Source organism: Mustelus asterias, chromosome 18, assembly GCF_964213995.1.
Source record: "Mustelus asterias chromosome 18, sMusAst1.hap1.1, whole genome shotgun sequence".
Classification (NCBI taxonomy): domain Eukaryota; kingdom Metazoa; phylum Chordata; class Chondrichthyes; order Carcharhiniformes; family Triakidae; genus Mustelus; species Mustelus asterias.
The window spans coordinates 47271002-47289062 of record NC_135818.1 but is presented as its reverse complement, the minus strand read 5'-3'; the positions used below and the strand labels follow the sequence as shown (position 1 = coordinate 47289062).

General features: G+C 39.4%; 1 protein-coding gene and 1 long non-coding RNA gene across 5 annotated transcripts in view; one reads left to right on the top strand and one right to left on the bottom strand.

Annotated features, from left to right (window-relative positions):
• The first annotated feature begins 83 nt into the window (after positions 1-83).
• On the top strand, positions 84-17721 carry psma3 (proteasome 20S subunit alpha 3). Of its 2 annotated transcripts, none has more exons than XM_078233851.1 (11): positions 84-275; positions 6148-6230; positions 6692-6815; positions 7066-7167; positions 8540-8613; positions 8891-8963; positions 12082-12147; positions 13192-13238; positions 15605-15672; positions 17129-17193; positions 17281-17721. In XM_078233851.1, the coding sequence occupies exons 1-11, from the start codon at positions 255-257 to the stop codon at positions 17323-17325; spliced, it is 768 nt and encodes a 255-aa protein (XP_078089977.1). In that variant the 5' UTR covers positions 84-254; the 3' UTR covers positions 17326-17721. The 2 variants fall into 2 exon arrangements, with proteins under 2 accessions (XP_078089977.1, XP_078089978.1); XM_078233852.1 differs by having other exon boundaries at positions 205-292.
• LOC144507106 (uncharacterized) overlaps positions 17084-18061 on the bottom strand; it is a 59152-nt gene continuing 58174 nt past the window's right edge. For all 3 annotated transcript variants that reach the window (XR_013500023.1, XR_013500022.1, XR_013500024.1), the window contains one exon: positions 17084-17305. This is a non-coding gene — a long non-coding RNA (uncharacterized LOC144507106). The remainder of the gene's footprint in view (positions 17306-18061) is intronic.

Here is an 18061-nt window from a genome sequence, read left to right as displayed (position 1 = left end):
TGCACCAGGTGGATGCTCGTTTGGGCAACATGGCAAATGGCCTCCTCCAGCACTGTGACTAGCGGCCATGTTTTGGTCACGTGGACATTCAATCGGGGATCTCGACAGTCGGGGACCACAGGGCGGCCTGAGCGCAGAGTAAACGCTGTTGATTGGTCGAGCGGGGGAGCACAGCATTGTCCAATCGGAAGGCTCCTTACTGGTGGAGTGGAGCGGAAAGCTGAGTGAGAGCCGCGGCTGATATTTGGTCCGGAATGAGCTCCATCGGTACCGGGGTGAGTGGGCGAGGCCGGTGGGTGATGTAGCTGAACGACGGAATGGGAAAGTATAGGGGATTTCTCGGTCTGAGAGGGTCTGCTGAGTGGTGTCGGGCTCCGGCCTGGGCCTGACTTTCTCTCTTCCCCACCTGAGCCTGGCAGCTAGGCCGCGGGGAGCCGGGCCGGCAACTCCGCAAGGAGCAGCAAGGCACAGGGGGGGGGGGGGGGACGGTGGGCTAGAGCTAGAGGGGTCTAGGTGTCCGTGGGCACCTTCGATGCGGGCCGGGTACTCTGGCCGTCTCTCCACGGGTGAAGCTGCTGAGTCACCGGGAGCCTCCACAGTCAAAGCGAAAGTACCGGCGAGGGGGCGGTTTCATTTTTAAACCGGGAGTACCGCGGAGAGTAGCTCCCTCCTTACTCGTTAGCGGAATAATTGAGGTTTAAATCACCCCGGCACGATAACTGGGTCTTCAACATTTAAATCAATTTTCTTCTCGATATGTGAACGGACTGTAGCTAATTCCTTCTGTAAATTCCACATGAATTGATTCACACCATGACTTAGGTTTTTTAACAAGTTGCTGATTAATTCGAGTAAAGTGTAAATCGGGTGGTTTTGAGTTTATATTCTCGTCCTCACTCCTCATGGAGTGTTCCAACGATATCATGTGTTGCGTCTTGGCCACCGTCCAATAGTACTCAACAAAAGAAAAACAAATCGAAAAGTTGATTACTGCGGATGTTGGAAATTTGAAATGAAACTGCTGGAAATACTCGGCAGGTCAGGCAGCATCCATCGGTGGAGCGAGAAACAGGGATTATGTAAGAGTCACTGACTTGAAATATATCTCCTCACAGATGCTGCCTGCGTTCTGTTTTTCTGAAAAGGAAAATATAATCACATTGAGAATGAAGCAGTGACATGAGTTTATGAATTTGATTCGTCTAAAGATTGATATGTTAGGTTTGTACTTATTTTACTGCTGAAAAGATTAATATTTGTGCGAAGATTTCAGTAGTCCCATGGCAACCTTGTAAAGAGGCCTGAGCCATTTGCTCACCATGCAATCTTGATATTGAAATAGAGTACATGAAGGCTAACCTGAGGGATAATGGCTACTCTGATCAGACCATTGTTCACTGTAGAATTGGCTGAAGACTGCCACTTTTGGTCCTCAAAAGTGCCCAGCCTACTTCAAAACTACCTTGGAAAGGTAAAGTGTCACAAATATTTGCACATCAGGTGAAGCTAACCATTTTGCACTGCTGTTATGAGTAGCAGCACCGGCGGTATTCTCCACTAACAGTATGCTGCTGTCAAGCCAAAACAATGTTCTGCCCACCACACACACATGTAATATGATATGAGTTTTAATGCTGGCGTGATGCCAGGTTTATAGGCTGTTTGTTCCAGTGGCTGGTGGATTGTATCAAACAGCACACTATGACTGTGCTCAACCAACCTGTGCTTGCAAAACTCAGAACATGGTGTCCAACATTAGATGTGATTCTGCGATTGGACAGCACTTGCTAAACAATCCTGATTGTGCTAAGAATTGAAATGACAATCAATTTAAGATTCAGTTGGGTTCACAGTGTGGCTTGCTTACGAGTGCTAGAACTTGGGTATATTAAGAGTCCACTTGCCAACCAGTCAGCACCCTCTTCAGGCAGTATAAATTGTTGTTCTCTTTGAAGTTTGGTATTGCAAATCATGCACCATGTTTTTTTTAAGCATTACTTAAGTTCTGCACTACCAAGTGATTATTTTATTCCGTAATGAATGAATTATGAACTCTATGTAATTATATAAAATAAGCCCAACTCTCAGACTGTGGGCCAAGTGCTGGTAGATGGGATTAGGTGGGAGTTCAGGTATTTCTTGTGTGTTGGTGTGGACTCGATGGGCCGAAGGGCCTCTTCTACACTATGATTCTGTGATGGATGCTTAAATGTCATAGAATAAATAGCCTGTTGTATCAGTGCTGGCTGTTTGCAACAGCAATGTAGTTAGTGCTAATCCCCTGCCTTTTTTTCAGTTGTGCAAATTTTTTCTCTTCAGATAATGACCCAAGTCTCTTGACAGTCATGATTGAATCTTCCCCAACACTTTCAGGCAGTGCTTTGCTTTCCAGATTCTAACAGAAAGTTGTGTGAAGAAGGATTTTCTCATGTCGCTGTTTTCCACTATTTACTGCCAAACAGACCCATCATGATTTTGAATACCACTATCAAATTTCCCCTCAGCTTTCTCCTCCGAGGAGAACAGCCCCAGCTTCTCCAATCTATCTCTGTAGCTGATTTTATTTTCCTCTGCATCCTCTCTTGTGCTTTCACATCCTTCCTAAAGTTTGGTACCCAGAACTGGATGCAACACTCCGGTTGAGGCTGAACCAGTGTTTTATGCATGTTTTTCATAACTTGTTCTTTGTATTCTCTTCCCCGATTTTTAAGGCCCAAGATCGTGTATGCTCTAACTTCCTTCTCAACGTATCCTGCTGCCTTCAGTGATTGTACATGTATACCCCCAGATCTCTCTGCTACTGCAACTCTTTTAGAATTGTACCCCTCATATTGCCTCTTTCCATCATTCTTACCAATATGATTTGCTTCACACTTCTGTTAAATTTTATCTGTCCATTCCATCAACCTGTCAACATAATTTAGAAGTTCTATCCTCGTTGCAGTTCACAGTACTTGCAAGTTTTGTGTCAGCCATTGATATTGAATTTTTATCCTTGCACTAATGTTTAGGTGGTTACCTATCAGGAAGAGCTAGGTTCCTTCCTCCAGTCTGAAAAACATGCATGAATTATACTGTGTTTCCTTTCACTTAGCTGATTTCATATCCATGTTGCTTCTTGTCCCTTGTATTCCATGAGCTTTAACTTTGCTCATAAGTCTGTTGTGTAGCACTTTATCAAATGCCTTATGGATGTATACCATGTCCAATCACAATACCCTCATCTATTCTCTCCATTATTTCATTAAAAAACTGCAGCAAGTTAGTTAAATATGATTTTCCCTTAACAAATTTGTGCTGGTTTTCCTTAATTCACCCGCATTTGTTCTAGTTGCCATTGATTTTATCTTAACATTTTTAAAAGCTTCCACACCAGTGAGATTAAACCGGCTTGTTTTCTCTGGGTCCTTCTGAACAAAGGCATCACATTTGCAATTCACCAATCTTGACACCAACCCTGTAAAGAGGATTTAAAATTATGGCCAGTGCCTCTTCAATTTCTAACCTTCCATCCCTCAGTATTTTTGGTTGCATCTCATCTTGCCCCTAATCACTTATCAACTTTAAGCACAGCCAACCTATTTAATATCCTTCGCCTCAGTTTTTAACCCATCAAGGATTTCATCTACCTCCTGTTTCACTATGACTTGGGCAGCATCTTTCCTGAAAAAGACAGATGCAAAGTGCTCATTTAGTACCTCAGCCATGCCCTGTCTTCATGGGTGCATCCCTCTAACAGTAAATAATCGGCTCTACTAGTCCTTTTGCCACCTTTACCATTTCTAAGCCTAAAGAAGACATTTGTATTCTCTTTTATGTTGGATGCAGTCTCTCCAAGTTGTGCTTTGTTTTTCTCCTTTGTTTTGTCAATTCTCCTCTAAGCTCTTTATATCCAGTCTAATTAATATTCAGGTGACATCTTGTCATTTGCACCCTCTTCCTACTTAATCTTACTCTCTTTTGTCATCTGGAGAGCTCTGGATTTCCTTACTCTACTTTTCCCCCTCATGGAAATGCACCATGACTGTACCCAAACTCTCTCCTCTGTAAAGGCAGCCCATCGTTCAGTTAAATTTTGAATCCTCGATTCCAATTTATCTGGCCAAATTCCATTTGCACCCCATTGGACTTTATCATTCCCCAATTCTTACTCCGGTTTGTTCCCTGTCCTTTTCCGTAGCCAGCCTAAACCTTATGATACAGTGATTACTGACCCTGGATTCACTTGGCCCTCCTCATTCCCAAGAACCAGATCCAGCATGGATTTCTCATTGGACTGAAAGCAATCAATGAAAATTTGGATTTCCAAAAGGCATTTGGCAAGGTGCCACATACAAGATTTACTGCACAAAAGTTCATGGTGTTGGTTAATATATTAGCATGGATAGAGGATTGGCAAATAAACCAGATATAATCAGGATAGATGAGTCATTTTCAACCTGACAAACTAACTAGTGAGGTGCTACAGGGATCACTCTGCCTCAACTATTTACAAACTATTTTAATGACTTCAGGGACTGAAAGGAAAGCAAGTTGTGATGAGGATACAATCTGCAATGAGATATTGATAGATGAGTGGGCAAAATTGTGGCAGATGGAGTCATCGCACGGGAAGATGAGATTGTCTATTATGGTGGGAAGAATAAAAAAGCAGAATATTATTTAAGAGACACTGCCAAATGGTAGAGATCTGGTTGTCCTTGTACATGCATCACAAAAAATTGGCATGCAGGTACAGCAAGTAATTAGGAAGGCAAATAGAATGTTAGCCTTTATTGCAAGAAGGATGGAGTATAAATTTACAACTCTTGTTACAACTGTGCAGGGAATTGGTGAGGTATACCTAGAGTACCGTGTATAGTTTTGGTCTCACTTAGAGGGATATTTGCATCAGAAGTGAAGGTTCACTTGGTTGATTGCTGAAATAAAGGGGATTTCTTCAAGGAAAGTTTGAGCAAGTTGGCTTTATACTCTGAAGAAAAGATGATCTTATTGAAACATTTAAATAATGAGGGGGCTTGACAGAGTCGGTGCTTTGGAGGGCAATTTTTTTCAAAATAAGAGGTCTCCTATTGGTGATACGGAATTTCTTGAGCGTCATTAATCCTTGTATCCCAGAGAACAGTGGAAGCTGGGTCATTGTCAAAATCAGCCCTGAATATATTCAGAATTTTAACTGATGTTATCAAATATAATGGGTGCAGGCTGGAAAGTGGAGTTAAAGCCATTATTGGATCAGCCACAATCTCAATGAATAGAAGAGCAGATTCAAAGGACCAAATAACCTACTATTTCTTATATTTTAGCTAACTGTCCTAATATTTCCATATATAGTTTGGTTTGGATTTTGTTAAACCTCTGCTAAAGACGTTACATACATGCAAGTAGTTGGGAGATTGGTCAGAGTTCTTCCTACTGATTACCATCTACTAGCTGTTGCATACTTGCTTCCATGTTGAGTGATTGGCATCCACAGTACCATACCCAGTAAGTATCCTTGATTTAAATAGAAATATAATAAATTAAGACATGGCAGATTAAGCAGTGTGTCGGGATTGTAGATGTGGAATGAGACTGTCCAAGACTGCCGCACCTGTAAGAAATCTCTCTGCCTTGAGACACTGGCTCAAACATTGAGCTGGAATCATATCCTGGAGACACAAATGCAAGAGGAGAATGACTTACTGGATTTTTACTCCAAGGTACAATTGCACACCAGAAGAAAGCGCACATGCAGCAAGGCAAGTAAGAGAAGATTAGGAGGTAGTGTAGAGGATTAGTGAACACTGTTCCTTGCTAACAGTTACAGAATACTGATACTTCTGAAGGAGAAATACTGTGGGAAGGGCAATCAGAATATCAACTAAAGCTGAAATGCTATCAAAAGGGAATTAGGTGAGCACATGAGAGAAAAGGGAATAAATAAAAAGGTGGCAAAAAGATATTGTCAAGTAGCTGGAATGGGAGGAGGCTTGTGTAAAGTATAAACACCAGCACAGACTGGGCTTCAAGTGGCCTGTTTCTATGCTGTTTATTCTCTGTAAACATTTTTTTGTACTTGATGCCAGTTATATTTGAAAATAATTTATAATTTTGGTATTGTTTATAGTTGTATAAATTTTTTTCTCGTTTGCATTCAATTTCCAGTATGATTTGTCAGCATCCACCTTCTCTCCTGATGGGCGGGTATTCCAGGTTGAATATGCAATGAAAGCTGTAGAGAACAGTAGGTAAGGAGCCCAGCATCATTACAGAAATGTTTTCTTGTGTTGACTCCTTGCTGGGGTATGATTCCACAGGCATTGGTTGGTTATTATTCACATAGGAAAATTAATCGTGTTTGTGTCAACTCCAAAACTTTATCATTGTCCAATGTCTATTCGATTACTTTGAGAAGATGTTGCTGAATAATGATCAGGAGCAATAAATCTTAGTTCTTCCCCCAGCCCTCCATTCTGGACATTAAACAAATTCATTTCAAAATATGATTCAAGACTGATTGAGTTCAATGTTCATTTTACATTTGATGACAACTCTTTATTTTAAAACTCTTCATATTTTAAAGTACGAAAGCAGAATTGTTATAAACTGAAAATTTAGCCCATGCACAAATGTTTGTGATCTCAAAACATTAACCTTTCTCTTACCACATTCAGTACTTAATGTGTTTAGTTTTGATTTAAATTGACAGCACAGCCGTTGGGATAAGGTGTAAAGATGGAGTAGTGTTTGGAGTAGAGAAATTGGTCCTTTCTAAACTGTATGAACAAGGCTCCAACAAACGCATATTTAACATCGATCGTCATGTAGGAATGGTAAGATAATTTTATAAGCAGCCTTTACCCCAAAAATGGCACGTTAGTTTATGAACTGAAATTGAAACGTTCTTATATTATATCTGAGCCCCGTGTACAAAATTGTTTTTGAGTGTGTAAGGAATTGATAATAGAGCATTATTGTTAAAAATTGCATTCTTACTACAACAATGGACTATATATTTTGATCTCAGTGGAGGTCTAATTTTTAATGAACATTACAATAAGCAGCTTTTGTTTCATTCCACAGGCAGTAGCAGGTCTTCTGGCAGATGCACGGTCGCTTACTGATATTGCAAGAGAAGAAGCTTCCAACTTTAGATCCAACTATGGATATGATATTCCATTGAGGGTATGAGATCTATTTAGCACTGTTATCTTAGTGCAGCTCTGAATTTTTTAATGAGTAATTTACACAACATAAAACCTACAACTTAATCAAGTGATTAACCATAGAACAATATTTAGTCCAAAAAAATGTGTCCCAAATAATTTTGTTTTGTTATATTTCTTTCATCCCTGGCCCAACCTGAAAATATTACAGTCCCCATGGCTATCAGGAACTCTTTTTCACCCAAGGTGCCATATTTAAATATGAGCTACAGGTGATGTCAGCAGGCAGTTTGCGTACAAGGTCGGTGTAGCATAGCCATCTACTGCCCTTGCTATACGTGGACATGTGCATTTCTGACAGAGGTTGCTGGATAGCAACTATAGCAAAAGTAAATGCCTGCCTTTTTTTTCCTCATCCCATTTTTTTCTCATCGTGCCTTCCTTTCCCAAATACTGAAGAGTTGAGGCTAATTGTAATATTTCTGCCACTGCACTCTGATCAAGAAACTCAGCACAAATTAGGGGTTGAGCTTGGAGCCTTTCTGGTCTTTGTGGCTCAGCGACTCGCTACTTAAGAATCGCAGGGCTTCTCTAAAATGCACAATTAACAACTAAGCAAACATCAGTAACTACAGAGTACTTAATACAATCTAGTTCATTTTCTCTTGCCTTGGTCATTCTTGTCCAGTTCATTTTTACCCCTATCTTCTTGATAAAGTTCAAACCATAAATTATCAAATCCATTGTGTACATGAAGTCTCTTGCTAAGTCAGTGCTATTCAATAGAATTTGAACAGGTGTGGCTTAGATGGTATATTTTCAACCCCAATGCCTTGTATTCAAGGGCGGCACGGTAGCACAGTGGTTAGCACTGCTGCTTCACAGCTCCAGGGTCCCGGGTTTGATTCCCGGCTCGGGTCACTGTCTGTGTGGAGTTTGCACATTCTCCTCGTGTCTGCGTGGGTTTCCTCCGGGTGCTCCGGTTTCTTCCCACAGTCCAAAGATGTGCGGGTTAGGTTGATTGGCCAGGTTAAAAATTGCCCCCTGAGATGCGTAGGTTAGCGGGATTAGCGGGTAAATATGTGGGGGTAGGGCCTGGGTGGGATTGTGGTCGGTGCAGACTCGATGGGCCGAATGGCCTCCTTCTGCACTGTAGGGTTTCTATGATTTCACTTTGTTTACAGGTACATAGACATATTTATTTACTGAACAGACATCTATTATCATTAGGTCATAGTCTTTGCTTATTTTCCAATTTTGAAATTTATACTATGTAAACATTTATAGTATCTAGAAGATAACTATTTTGGCTAATATAGATTGTTGTTGTTGTTGTTGTTTTGTAAAGTTATCAAGTATTTATAAGTTTACTGACTTAAATTTTCTTTTAGCATCTGGCAGACCGAGTAGCAATGTACGTCCATGCATACACATTATATAGTGCTGTGAGGCCATTTGGAAGCAGGTAATTTTATTGGTAAAATTATTACCATAGTGATTTGAAAAATGTGATTTTTGTATTCCATGTTTATACAGTTGATGTAAGGTACCCCTCAGCTGTGGTTGGGAGGAGAGAAGAATGTGAATGAACAGTTATGGAACTGTGGTGTGTGATGTTGAATGAAAAATGCACAAGCCATAGACACTTAATTCTATGCTAAATATTTTGCATTAGAATTTTTGTAGCATTTATGGATATTGAAAATCCTAGTGACACATTTCAAAACTTTGTTTCCTTATAGCTTCATTATGGGGTCTTATGACAAGGATGACGGAGCTCAGATGTACATGATTGATCCTTCAGGAGTGTCCCATGTAAGTACCTCTCCAAGAATATGTTGTCTGCCTGACCTTTTCTGTAATCACTCGCTATTAGAAAATTGATAACGTAAGCAGTGATTTTAAAACTAGTCAGCAAATATTAACCAAACTCCTATTAGCAGCAAGATGTTATTATTTTATGGGAAGATTGACAAGATGTTTCTACTAACAAATCTGCATAATTCTAATTTTGGATTTGAAAAGTGCCCAATATCAAATTTTGCAAAAACTTCGGTTTGACACTGCACCGGGTTTACATTCTCATCTCAAACTTGTTAGGAATTTGGCTTCCTTCTCCACCCCACTTTATTCCAGTCTTGTTGGTTTCTGACACCAAATTTACATTGCAGTTTAACACTGGTATGGCAGATAATGAAGTGCCAAATTTGCAGTGTATATGCAATGCATCCTAATGTAAATTGCATACTCAAGTTTGAACATTTGAATTTATTATTTAATAAATTTTGGTAGATATACAACTGATTTGACAACTAAAAATAATGAAGTAAATGGGAACTAATTTTTGCACTCGGGTCATCTTCTGAGATGTCCTGTGTACAGATTGCAATTCCAAATATTTTGTTTTCAATTTGAGGGACTAACAGAAGACTCACTTTTCTATTTTTTTTCTTCTTCATTCCCTCCCCGCCCCCTAGCTTTTTGGATAATTCTTGGCCAAAGAGGAAATTAGATTCAGTTGAGGAACCAACTGCTTGGAGATTTTTAAGGGCAATAGTAGATTATCTTAATTGTACCGTTTTGTAACCTGTGCCTTCCAAGTTATGTTGTCTGTGTCAAGCTGGTATGAGAGACTTGGAATGAATATACAAAGAACAAAGAAAATTACAGCACAGGAACAGGCCCTTCGGCCCTCCAAGCCTGCACCGACCATGCTGCCCGACTTAACTAACCTACGCTTCTGGGGACCATATCCCTCTATTCTCATCTCATTCATGTACTTGTCAAGACGCCCCTTAAAAGTCACTACCGTATCCGCTTCCACTACCTCCCCCGGCAACGAGTTCCAGGCACCCACCACCCTGTGTAAAAAATCTGCCTCATACATCTCTTTTAAAACTTGCCCCTCGCACCTTAAACCTATGCTTCTGACTATCCACTCTGTCCATCCCTCATAATTTTGTAGACTTCTATCAGGTCTCCCCTCAACCTCTCGCTCCAGTGAGAACAAACCAAGTTTCTCCAACCTCTCCTCAGTTAATGCCCTCCATACCAGGCAACATCCTGGTAAATCTTTTCTATACCCTATCCAAAGCCTCCACATCCTTCAGGTAGTGTGGCGACCAGAATTGAACACTATATTCCAAGTGCGGCCTCACTAAGGTTCTATAAAGCATCAGCATGACTTGCCAATTTTTAAACTCAATACCCCGGCTGATGAAGGCAAGCATGCCGTATGCCTTCTTGACTATCTTCTCCACCTGCATTGCCACTTTCAGTGACCTGTGTACCTGTACACCCAAATCCCTTTGACTATCAATACTCCTAAGGGTTCTGCCATTTACTGTATATTTCCTATCTGTATTAGACCTTCCAAAATGCATTACCTCACATTTGTCCAGATTAAACTCCATCTGCCATGTCTCCAACTGATCTATATCCTGCTGTATCCTCTGATGGTCCTCATCGCTATCCGCAAATTCACCAACCTTTGTATCGTCCGCAAACTTACTAATCAATCCAGTTACATTTTCCTCAATCATTTTTTTATATATATATATTTATTACAAACAGCAAAGGTTCCAGCACTGATCCCTGAGGAACACCACTTGTGACAGCCCTCCATTCAGAAACGCACCCTTCCACTGCTACCCTCTGTCTTCTTTGACCGAGCCAGTTTTGTATCCACCTTGCCAGCTCACCTTTGATCCCATGCGACTTCACCTTCTGCACCAGTCTGCCATGAGGGACCTTGTCAAAGGCCTTACTGAAGTCCATGTAGACAACATCCACTGCCCTACCCTCATCAATCATTTTTGTCACTTCCTCGAAAAAATCGATCAAGTTCGTGAGACACGACCTCCCCTTCACAAAACCATGTTGCCTCTCACTAATACATCCACTTATTTCCAAGTGGGAATAAATCCTGTCTCGAAGAATCCTCTCCAATAATTTCCCTACCACTGATGTAAGGCTCACCGGCCTGTAATTACCTGGATTATTCTCGCTACCCTTCTTAAACAAAGGAATAACATTGGTTGTTCTCCAATCCTCTGGGACCTCCCCTGTAGCCAGTGAGGATACAAAGATTTCTCTCAAGGCCCCAGCAATTTCCTCTCTTGCCTCTCTCAGTATTCTGGGGTATATCCCATCAGGCCCTGGAGACTTGTCTACCTTAATGTTTCTCAAGAACCCCAATACCTCCTTTTTGATCTCAACATGACTCAAACTGTCTACACATCCTTTCCCAGACTCATCATCCACCAAGTCCTTCTCTTTGGTGAATACTGACGCAAAGTACTCATTTAATACCTCGCTCATTTCCTCTGGCTCCACACATAGATTCCCTCCCTTGTCCTTGAGTGGGCCAACCCTCTCCCTGACTACCCTCTTGCTCTTTATATATGTGTAAAAAGCCTTGGAATTTTCCTTAATCCTGCTGGCCAATGCTTTTTCATAACCCCTTTTAGTGCTTCTTACTCCTTGCTTAAGTTTCTTTCTACTTTCCTTGTATTCCACACTTGCTTTGTGTGTTTCCAGCCCCCAAGCTTTGACAAATGTTTCCTTTTTCTCTTTGACTAGGCTCACAATATCTCTCGTTATCCAAGGTTCCCAAAACTTGCCATACTTATCCTTCATCTTTACAGGAATGTGCCCGTCCTGAATCCCTATCAACTTACACTTGAAAGCCTCCCACATGCCAGATGTTGATTTGCCCTCAAACATCTGCCCCCAATCTACATTCTTCAGTTCCTGCCTAATATTGTTGTAATTAGCCTTCCCCCAATTTAGCACCTTAACTTGAGGACTACACTTATCTTTATCCATCAGTATCTTAAAGCTTACAATATCTGCTATATATTTATTTTTAAATTTTGTTGCCTACATGAATATGGAATATTTTGTGTTATAAAATTGTGCTACATTGCTGTAGGGTTACTGGGGATGTGCAATTGGAAAAGCTAAAGAAGCAGCAAAAACAGAGATTGAGAAGCTGCAGGTAAGACATAAAAATTGTAAGGGATATGAGAAACTGGGTAATGAAATGAGATTTTTGGGACATCAGTTCTACTGGTGTGGATTAACAAATCAGGCAAAACATATGCATTAAATTTACTCAGCAGTCAGATTAATGAAATCTGTGTATATAGTTGGTCTTTGTGCATGCTGCAATCTTGGGTGTTAATCTGTCAATTCATGGAAGTATAATATGGTACATCATTGGAAAAGACACTGCATGATGGATCTGCTAAAACAAGGTATTTCATTGGGAATAAATGTTGGAGACTTCTAGTAGAAAATATTGAAAGGTGTGTTGGAGCTCATGCACCAAAAGGTTAATTAGAAGAAGTCTTACCTGTTGTTAATGTAGCATTGGGAACAGTATCGGCAGCACAACCTGAAAATTGTTCAATTTAAGATTGATTTCTTGAAGGGTTAAAATACCAGCAACTCACTCATGATGTTGATCATTATAATGAGTATAACCATGTAACAATGGTTTATTGTTGATGGGGAGCTATATTTTAAGTGATCTATCCCTTTTGAGGCTACGATGTAATATTAAAGTAGATGGCCTAAGTTTAATTCAAGTTCACTTGATTAGAAGTTACTAATTTCTTGCTCTTGCATGTCTTTTTTTTAAAGTACCTTTTTAAGAACTACATTTAGAGAATGTATTTGCTCAAAACTGTTTATCTATATACCTGCACGATAACCTGTGTCCATTGCATGTTAATTTTGCTACAAGATGCATGTGCAATTGTATACCAGGCCATGATGTAATTACATCCTCTCACCAGTGAAGGTGCTACAGTGTGCCAGATTTAAACGTGGACATAATTATTTGACTTTATTAAGGATTCATAACAATGCATGACTTTAAAATGGAGGCTGAAACATGCTTTTATGCCAAAGTCCAATTGTCCATTGATCTTTAACCCCACTTGAAGATTACACTTGATAATTTGTAGAACATGTGCAGCTAATTAACTGACTAGTATATACTTGCTCACTATTTTTTTCCACAAATGTTTCTTCACAGATGAAAGACATGACTTGCAGGGAAGTGGTTAAAGAAGTTGCAAAAATGTAAGTTTATAATTTCAAGATTGGCTAGAATGATTTTTGCTGTCGATTTTGATTTATTTTAAACAGTGTTAGTGGCACTCAAGTGACTAATTTACTTCAACAGTTACGGCATTTGAAATTTTTTCCCTCTGCCATGACTAGCACTGCGATTATAGATTCAAACATTTCTCTAGTACTACAGCAACCTTCATATAAGAGCATAAATGATAAGTGCCAAGTTTTGAGGAGTGCAGAGATCACTAGCAGTTTACTTCTCGCCCCATGTCTATACGCATAGAGTCTGCACCAATTCTCTCTGTTCAGGAGCGTAAAATAGGGACCTTGGTATTTTTCTCCCTAGCCCAGGGACTTCCCTGGCTGAAGCCATCCATCCACCTTAGCAAAGTTTAGGTGTTGGACCAAGACCATTTTAGTAGAAAATGTACTAAAACCTTCAGGTGGGGTGCTCTAATTATACTCTATACCTATTACTGTTTAAAATTAAGACTTGGTGTATTCTTTGTCTTATCTACTCCTGAGTATATTTTTAACTCATTTAAAATGCAAGTCATTAGAAGTTAATTGACATCGGAATGAATAGAATACCCATTTGAGTGGCTTAATATTTTGATATTTAAATATTCAATACTGAAACAGATCATAGATTTCTAACCCTGGAGTGTTGCATTCAAGCTGCTGTGTGACATTAGTTTTAGCATATCTGTCACTTGGCAATTGTAGCTCCAGTACTAGCGTGAAGTGAGAAGTTGCTTACCACACAATATAACTGCAGTTTTATGACTTCCACTAATCTTAGTGCATGCTTGATCTTGTTACATCACCAATAATTAAGTGGCTAAAACCTATACATTTTGTCCAGAGTAGCAGGCAACATTTCTTTTAAAGGCCAGAATTTCTGATGATGGTGCATTTCTCCCTTTGACATCACTTGTATCTATTTTCAGTTGTAGATTTAAATGAGTACTTCTACTATTGCCCTAGCTTGGCTATTGCAATTTCAAGGAAAAACTGAAAGGGAGAAACTCTTCAAGATAAAACACATTTAGGGGAATCAATGAGAGCACCAGAAAAATAAGTCTTTTCATGTGACATTTTATGATTACGGGTTTACCTTAAGTAATTTTACTTTCTGTCAACTCCCCACTTATCTCCTGGTGTTAATTACACTGATGCCTTCCTCGAGTAGATACTTGACAGGATCATCTATGGGGCCAAGGTTTTAATCCAGCTCGGGCTGAAGGCAACACTGCTGTTTCTGTAGAAATGTACAGATCCCTTGTGAAATGAATTCCAAATTTGCCTAATCCCATTTTTGGGTCAACAATAGAAAACCATTCTAATTAGTCTTGGACATAGGAATGGCTATGTGGGAAATGAAATATTTATACTGTTGGATATGTGTTTGGGGTTTGATACACAATTAGCCAGAATAGATATTTGCTGTGCATCTGTTAGTGCTTGTTTCTTGATCCATTGTTCATTTTGTTCCTTTTTTTTAGAAAAGCACAGGGTATGACATGATTTTTGGGTAATAGAGTAATCTGCACTGTGGGCCATCAATGTATTTAACTGTAAAATGTGATTTTTTTATAAAGACAAATGAGCATGTTATCTGTCTAGTATTTGGTGCTAAATTGTAGAACTATTCTTGAGTTAAGTGGAGACCAAAACTGCCCTGGGCCTATTTTTTCTGTATTCAACAAGGCCAATGAGCAAGTTGCATGCCAGTACTATTTAAAAATGATTTAAAAACTATTTAGCATATTACTTGGCTTTTGCAAAAGTTATTATAAAATTTTAACTTTAAGATGGGGCTACTGGCAGCTTAATGTACAGTAAGAAGTTTAACAACACCAGGTTAAAGTCCAACAGGTTTATTTGGTAGCAAAAGCCACACAAGCTTTCGAAGCTCTAAGCCCCTTCTTCACCTGAAGAAGGGGCTTAGAGCTTCGAAAGCTTGTGTGGCTTTTGCTACCAAATAAACCTGTTGGACTTTAACCTGGTGTTGTTAAACTTCTTACTGTGTTTACCCCGGTCCAACGCCGGCATCTCCACATCAAGCTTAATGTACATGCATGCTAGTGGCAATTGCATGCTAATACAAGTAATGTTAAGTGGAATAATTTTTACCTTTAACATTTTAGAATATCAGCCTCTAGACCAAGAGTTAATAGTAAATTAAAATGAATATTGCTATCTTTATTTATTCTCAGCTGGGCCACCAGATGGAGCAGTTACTAATCTGTTCGCAAATCTGTCAATCAGTGGTAGATTACTAGGAAAGTCCACCCTCTAGGAAGGAAATGGAAGGGATTCTATTTACTATTTAAAAATGATTTTTAAACTATTTACTGTTTTATCTTCAGAATCTACATAGTCCACGACGAAGTAAAGGATAAATCCTTTGAGTTGGAGCTAAGCTGGGTTGGAGAAAGTAATGTCTTTTCTTTTAAAATATCTATGTGTAGTGATAGTTATTTTGAAATAACTCTCATCCTTTAACAACATTAGTAATTTTTAATGTTAGTCAATTTAAAAATACAAGTGTTGGGAAAATGTTAATATTTCTGCTGGTTTCTGTATATTGTTTGTTCCTATGTAGTAATATTTAATACCACATGTAATCTTGTGCTGAAAAGGTGTTACAATCCCAAATTTCCTTTGAATCGATTTTTCAATCAACTTTTGCTATCAAAACAAATTAATCCTAACGTACTCAATTGATTCAGAAAGCAAATTTGGGGCTGCAACCAATTAGTTCAAAACTAGCCTTTAGTTCAAAATGTTGGCGCACTTGAATTTATCTTCTGGCAGATTGTGTAACTGGATGAGCTAGACAGGCCTACAGTACTCCAAACTGATATTAATTCACCAGTTAATTGCTCATTAGTATAAGCTTGAAAAGTCTGTGATTCTTCAAACTCTGCTGTATGTAACCTTACAAGCTATGCCTTGTTGGAAAGAGTGGGTGAAGGATAAAAAAAAAACTTCTTCTTATAAGCCCCAAGCTACCATGACTTCTTCCTCATACTCCATTTCCTGTAGGGACTCTGCTGTATTCACCGAGTTTTCTTTTGAATTTATTCTGATATAACTTTCCATTATAGTGCTTCTAATGTGTCTTCCTGTTTCTTCAAGGGAAGGTTCCTCCCCATCTTGGTTGACAGGGTGACAATGTTCCATACATGTCTGCTCTCACTCCCTCTCAGAACACAGAGTTCCTCTTGTCCTTAGCCTTGCAATCTATCAGCCTCTTTCAACAAATTGGCATGGTGGCAAGTACTGCTGCCTCTCAATGCCAGGGATCCGGGTTTGATTCTGATGATTTCCCCCTTCTGTAATGTGATTCTATGATCAATCATCCTCCACCTTGCAACTTGATGCCACCATAAAATCTTCCCACCCCATTCTGAAGGGACCATTCCCTTTACGACACTGGTCCACTCTTTCCCCTCATTCCTTTTGCTGTGCTTTTGAATGGCTGCTAACCTGCCATTCACACCACCTCTAGATGACATTTTCTTTAACTTGTCCCATTACCACTCTTTGGCTTTGTGTCATAATCTTTTATAATTTAATCTCTCCTGTCCTTCCCCCATCCTACCACAGACTTTCCTGTTTATTTTACCCCATTGCTCAAAACCGATTACATCAGCTCTGATAGTCGCATACCTGAAACAGCTTTTGTCTTCACAAATGCTGCTAGACCAGCATCTTGACTTGTTTTAATATTAACTTAGACCATTCAGGCTTGATAAACTCCAATACATCCAGGTACATTTCATGTGTTAGGTTTCCAGATGATTTAGGAAAGGGATGGAAGGCAAAAATAAAAGACAAAGATATTCACTTTCCTTGATACTTTTATTATTCAATGTTTTTCTTTGCAGTTACAAAAGGCAGACATGAACTTGTACCTAAAGATATCAAAGAGGAAGCAGAAAAATACGCCAAAGTAAAAACAATAAATTTCATAACGTGACTTTTGCAATTTGTGCTTTGCATAATGCATTCTCCTCACCGTACTTATTTTCTTCCTTAGGAATCTCTTGAAGAAGATGATGAATCTGATGAAGACAACATGTAATTAGTTTCTTTTAAAATATACAATACTGTTTTTGAAACTAGACCTTTGCCCTTTTCTTTGTATTTTGAGTGATATACAGTGGAGCCCCGTTGTAACGCGATGGTTTGGGTCCGTAAAATGTTATCACGAATGTTATCGGGGTCGCGCTAATTCACTAAACAGCAAAGAGCAAAAAAAACAGGTCCAATGATTGATCGCGTCATATCCGATTTCGTATTAAATCGGGGCGCGTTACAACGGGGCTCCACTGTACTATCAAGTTCAAAGCTTGTTTTCTAATGTCTGTAAATTTGATCTTTACAAAATAACTTGTAAAAATGGATCTGAAGGCAACTTCACATGGTTAAAAGATGAAATGCTGTCAGTGACCAAAATAAAAATCTTACCTATTGACAATTCTTTCTTAATTGGACTTTATTGCAAAGAAGCATTGCATTTTCTCTGGAGTTATGGAACAGTTACAATTGCTGTATCCAAGCTTAACCTGGTCTAGAGGTCAGCCAGTGTTTGCACACTTAACTATAGGTTCATGAAATAAGATTTCAGAAGGGAAGTTTTTTGGGGGGTGGAAGAAAACACATTTTAACTTTTTTTTACTAATTAGCGTTCAGGATGTGTGTTGCTTGTAAGGCCATCTTATTGCTCTTCAGAAGGTAGTGGTGAAACACCATCTTGAGCTGTTGCATTTGGTGTAATCCAGGATTTTGACTGTAAAAATAAAAACCAGCCCATGTGC

Coding starts and splice junctions, on each gene's coding strand:
- psma3 (XM_078233851.1), top strand. CDS start 255: ATGAGCTCCATCGGTACCGGG. Junction 276..6,147: donor TGAGCTCCATCGGTACCGGG/GTGAGTGGGCGA, acceptor TTCAATTTCCAG/TATGATTTGTCAGCATCCAC. Junction 13,239..15,604: donor GTTAAAGAAGTTGCAAAAAT/GTAAGTTTATAA, acceptor TTTTATCTTCAG/AATCTACATAGTCCACGACG.